The sequence below is a fragment of the Apis dorsata genome, unplaced genomic scaffold, assembly GCF_000469605.1.
Source record: "Apis dorsata unplaced genomic scaffold, Apis dorsata 1.3 scaffold_231, whole genome shotgun sequence".
Taxonomy (NCBI): Eukaryota; Metazoa; Arthropoda; class Insecta; order Hymenoptera; family Apidae; genus Apis; species Apis dorsata.
In genome coordinates this window covers 747931-753162 of record NW_006263513.1, presented here as the reverse complement: position 1 = coordinate 753162, position 5232 = coordinate 747931, and the positions used below count along the sequence as shown (strand labels likewise).

Below are 5232 nucleotides of genomic sequence, written 5' to 3'. Positions count from 1 at the left end.
CCATCACTCGCACTTACCGACTTCTTTTACGTCACTCTTACGCGAAACGTAGTTTAAGACCCGATCCACCTCTCGCAAACTGTAATTTATTCCAGCGACGAGCCGTTATCGAAAAACATAACTAATGTCCTCGTCATCCGCAGCGAATTTTCGTCGTTGAAAAGGAAGAGGTGGAGGAAGGAGGAGGAGGAGGAAGAGAAAAAAAAACCATTTTCGTTCCTCTCCTCCGCGTCGTAAGCCGCGGTACAACACAAGGTGGCGAGGGTACGTCAACGACTTAAATCGATATCCAACGATGTCGTGCCTCTCTCGTAGCAAAGTCATCCTGAAGAAACGGTGGGCAATTAATCATACGGACGCGAACAGAAGCCGTGATAATAAATGCACGAGAGCGGACTGCGTGCACGACGAGAGAGATATATAGTTGAAGAGATATATAGGAGAAGGACTCGAATGAGGGGGGAGGGGAGTCTGACGTTTCCGGATAGGGTGACAATCAGAATGACACCGCGTATCCTTTGTAACCCAGTAATTAGTTTCCTCTGTTATGCGTGTCCTCTATCTAGTTACCTCCTCTAGTCATTGAGATACCGCATGATATGAAACCGAGAATAGCGTGTTCCGTATTACGATAACGATTCGCGTATTTGTAAGTATATTGAATAAGTCTATTTCTATATTTTGTTAATTTTTTCAGGAAGAAGAAGACGCTTTGTTGAATATCGGATTTAATGGGAAGAATGAAAGTAATAAGGAAGCTTTTCTTTTTTTATTCTAATTAATAATAATATTTGGAATTGATATTTCTTTTTAAACTCAATATTCAGTTTTTTTGAAATTGTTGAATCGAAATATTTAGTGAAAAAGAAATAAAAAAAAAAAAAAGGTGAAGCTGATCCAAATTCGGCGAAATTACTGTTATTATATTTCATATAAAGAATGCAAATTCCGATCACCGATCGAGGATCGAGGGTATTTAAACCCGGTATCAACGACGTCGTAACACTTTGCAGAAACGACGGGAACGATAAAATTTCAGATTCGTCGGATCATTACGATCTAAATATGAGAGGAAATATAACCCTAATCGGCTCCGGGGGACCCGAGGGAGGTGCAATAATCGGGAACGGTCCCCGTACGGCCATGAATTAATTCCGCCCGGATAATTCTCCATTATTCAACCCACGAAATGATTATTTCGATTCTAGCACGCACTCGATCCACGCAATAGAATTTTCTATCATTTTATTCCACCTTTCCCCGGTATAATACAAACCTTGATCGGTTAATTTATAAATCGACAAATATTACAACCCTCTCCCAAAGAACAAAAAAATTATCTTACCTTCTCCTACCAAATTTCCCCACGATAAAGATAAAAACCGCCAATCTTTTCGCTCGATATATATATAATTTATTTCCAAATACAAAGCACTCAAAAACAAGGAAAATCACGGAAAATACGGAGCAACTTTTATTCACGAGAAACCTAGCCTAGAAGACTTCCTATGAAATCCAAAGCTCTTCTCATTTCGCAACGAAATCTGGGAGAGGGGAGGGAATGGGGGAGTCGATGCAGCCACCTTAGCGGAGGACGAAACCATTTTAATACCGTCGCTTTAATTACAAATGAGACTGACGCAACGCGAAAAACAAGCTCACCAGCACGAAAGAAGGAGAGGGGGGGGGCGAGAGGAGGTTGGTTGGCCAGGTCTCATAAAGCGTCTACGGCATTATGCTCTGTCCGCGGTAACTTCTCCCAAAAGCGTCGGTGCAATCAGCAATTCCCGCGATACCACACCACCAACAAGGGCCAGACACAGGGAGGAGGAAGCTGGACTGGGTAATCGCGGCTCCGAACACGCTAGGGTTGATAGGGGGCGACGGATAGGAGAGGTCGAGGCAAATCTCAGAATTTAATATCCTTCGAAGAGGTATGTAATATCCCCTAAAAGCCTCGCATTTCCCTAAGATCCCAGATAGATGGTCGTGTCGCGCGAAAAACTTGCGTACACGCGGGTTTCTCGCTCAAAAATCATCGAAAGAGAAGGTGCACACTTGCTTTTTCGTGGATGGCTCTGCTTATTTTTCTTTCTTGCTTTCGTGAAACTCTTAGGAAGGAACGAGAGAGATGGAAAGAGATGGAAAGAAAAGATTATTGCTTCGTATATATATATATATATATATGTGTGTGTGTGTGTGTGTGTGTGTGTGTGTTATTGCAAGAACGAATGTGAAAAGTGATTCTGTGAATACGTGAGAATTTCGAATGCGATGATAGTTTAGGCAAGATTATATGTCGTACATGTGTAAGGAACCACGGGTATTGGCAGAGAGTCAAGCAAGAAGATTAAAAAAAGATCAGGATCCTTTTGGAAAAACGAGAAATGCGTTTGGAGAGCGTGTAAAGTAAAATATATTTCTACGTTATTGTAGTATTTAATTGTATCTGATTAATTGCAGATTTTCGCCTGTGAAATCATTTAACGGAAGACGCACATGCGAACAAACACGCTCTTTCTCTTCGAAAGAGACTATATTTCTTCTTACGCTACGTTTCGAGAAATGGAATGAAAATTATTGTTAGATACATATTGTAAAAATACAATCTATGTAAAAAAATTGTAAAAAAAATATATAAAGTGGAGTAATTAATTAATTAAAAAGTGTGTGAATATTTCTATATTACGAGAAATATTCGTACGAAATATTTGGCAAAATATTATACGTATTGTGCGTTCGAGGTTAAAACAAAAACGTATAATAATATTCGCTTAAATTATAAACACGAGTCGATTCGTTTTGTTTATACTTTTACCGTACCGTATTATATACCGTAGCGTATTATATACGTACACACACGAAATTTAATCCGTACGTTATAATATTTATACTCGCAGATTTCCGTTTGCGAAATCAGTTGATAAGAAGACGCGCTTGTGGACGGTTCGACGGTGCTCTCTTTCCTTCGTTTTATATATATATATATAAAAAGCGACACATTTTACGTCGAAACGAGGGAAGATGGAAAGAACGTGGAAAGATTATTGATGGGCCCCCGATAGCTAAGATGAAGGCAAGCGAATCACTGCCGGTGTAATTACGAAATGGCTGTTAGGACGGAACGCCGTTATTCCAGCACGAACCGATCCATCATCCACCGTCGCTACGGGGTGGCGTTGAGCTGTAAACCCTATCGTTTTTTTCTCTCTCTCTCTCTTTCTCCCTCTCTCCCTCCCCCCTCCCTCCATCTCCTCTCCTTTTCCCCCTCTCCCGTGTGATTTCATTCGCGCTTTAACGCCTTCCAGATGATCGGGGGGATCGCCGATGTAATTACCATGAAGTGGCTTTCATCGTGCTGCGCCCATTTGATGCTCTTAAGGTGAATTCATTGTTCACAGGCCCGTCCGTATTGGGAATCGATCATAGATCACCGTTGACATCATCGGTGAAGAGAAAGGGAGGAAATCTTCGTCGATATCGGCACAGGTCCGACACCTATTTTCACGTCGGGGGAATCCCGCTTTTCCGCGAGACGCTGGAAAATTGCGCGTGAAAAGCAGACGAGACGTTTTAATTTATTTACGTTGCGGTGGCGAGGGGAGTTGTGGACGACATTTCGATCATCGAAGGAAGTAATTTATTTCTTCGTGCTTCTTTTATCTCGCGCATCTCGAGCGGAGGAACGAAAGGATTTTGATTCCACTGTGGTAAGAGATCCTTTGAAATTTTGTCGTGAATAGTGAACATTATAATTTAATTATTATTAGTGGTTCGTAAAAAAAAGGCATAGTTTAAGTTTTTATTATTTTTTATGCGGTTAATGCGAATAAAAGATTATTCTTCTACGATTGGTGCATGTTGTTTTTTAGAATTTTTTGAATTTTCTTTCGCTTTTGATTTTTGATTTGTTGATTTTATAATATATATATATACTGCACAAAAGAAATTTTTCTAATAATTTATTTTGATTATTAGAATTATTGAATCGCGAATTCGAAAATTATTTAATCATTAAAACAATCATATGAAAATTACTTTAATTGAATATATCGTCTTAAAGAAACATCGTGCATTATATTTAGAATTATATTTGAAGAAAGCAACGTTTCACAACAATCTTAGAAAAATATTAATTTTCTTTCAATCTACAATTCTTTAACTTCGTTTCGCATCAAAAATCTCCTAACCTTATCTCGCGTTTCTTAATTAACACTCGATCGAACCCTTTTCGCGCCAATCGTTCACGTTTCCTCTACTTTACTTCGAGAACTGGAGGAAGAGAAGTCACAACGTCCGTGGAAACTCGGAAGCATCGTCACAAGAACGCAAAGTAAACGGAGTGACGTGTTATTTACCACCTTGTCGTAATCTCAGTTTCTCGGCTCCAACCCCCTCCCCCTATTCTTCCGATTTTTTTTCCCCATCCCCTTCCCTTTCTCTCCTTCATCCACTTCCGTTCATCACGGCGTTGACGAGTTAAAAGTCGGCTTCTTGTCACAAGCCGCGAAGTCGTTCGCATCGTATCGCCTCGACGATCTTGTCTCCCGTTTCATCATCACCCTTCCTCTCTCTCCCCGCTTGTTCTCGCGCCTCTTATTTCCGTTTTTCTTACTCCCCTCGAGCAGGCCAGCTTCCGCGATAAAATTATACGTAAAACGTTGGAGGCGGAAGTTGAATAATCGAAAAGAATTAATATTTTTGTTTCCTCTCGTGTCGATTCTGGATTCTCGAAATTTTGGAAATTTTGAGAGAACAGAGTTGATGCTTTTTTGAAATTTGTAAAGAACATTTTTCTAAATTTTATTATTAAAGTATCGTTGAATGATGCTACTCGATACGATAAAGGGCTGTGACGAGATATTTGACACAGATTTCCAAGTATCTTAGACGTGGAACAAAATCTCTGACGAGAAGAATGTTCGATGGTCTAGAGGAATCGGCCTTGATAAGTCGAAAAATTTCCAAGCTTTTCATCGAATATCTGTATCAAGGAGGAGAGGCCTCTCAGAGAGGTACATTCATATAAATTTCAGAAGGTTGTACATACGAGATGAACATATTCTTTGAACGAGCATCCTGAAAAGCAATGCCTCTTTTCAAATTGTATAAGCTTGAATAAGCACGCCTTAAGGGGGATCTAAAGGAATTTTCTATATTTCAATATTCTCTATTCCCTTTTTATTTAACTTTATAGCCATTATATATCGACGATTATTGCATAAAATTTAA

General features: G+C 39.6%; 2 protein-coding genes across 18 annotated transcripts in view; one reads left to right on the top strand and one right to left on the bottom strand.

The window, feature by feature from the left end:
• The window catches only part of LOC102673156 (RNA-binding protein Musashi homolog Rbp6), a 795620-nt gene that overhangs the window by 357820 nt on the left and 432568 nt on the right, over window positions 1–5232 (bottom strand). The window lies entirely within an intron of this gene.
• On the top strand, window positions 2740–3768 carry LOC116185632. The gene is made up of 2 exons (XM_031510499.1): window positions 2740–3186; window positions 3309–3768. The coding sequence occupies exons 1-2, from the start codon at window positions 3108–3110 to the stop codon at window positions 3554–3556; spliced, it is 327 nt and encodes a 108-aa protein (XP_031366359.1). The 5' UTR covers window positions 2740–3107; the 3' UTR covers window positions 3557–3768.

Bases quoted from the DNA above. Each gene is read 5' to 3' on its own strand.
- LOC116185632 (XM_031510499.1), top strand. From the start codon at position 3,108: ATGGCTGTTAGGACGGAACGCCGTTATTCCAGCACGAACCGATCCATC. The intron at 3,187-3,308 runs GTAAACCCTATC...AACGCCTTCCAG, and splicing joins CTACGGGGTGGCGTTGAGCT to ATGATCGGGGGGATCGCCGA.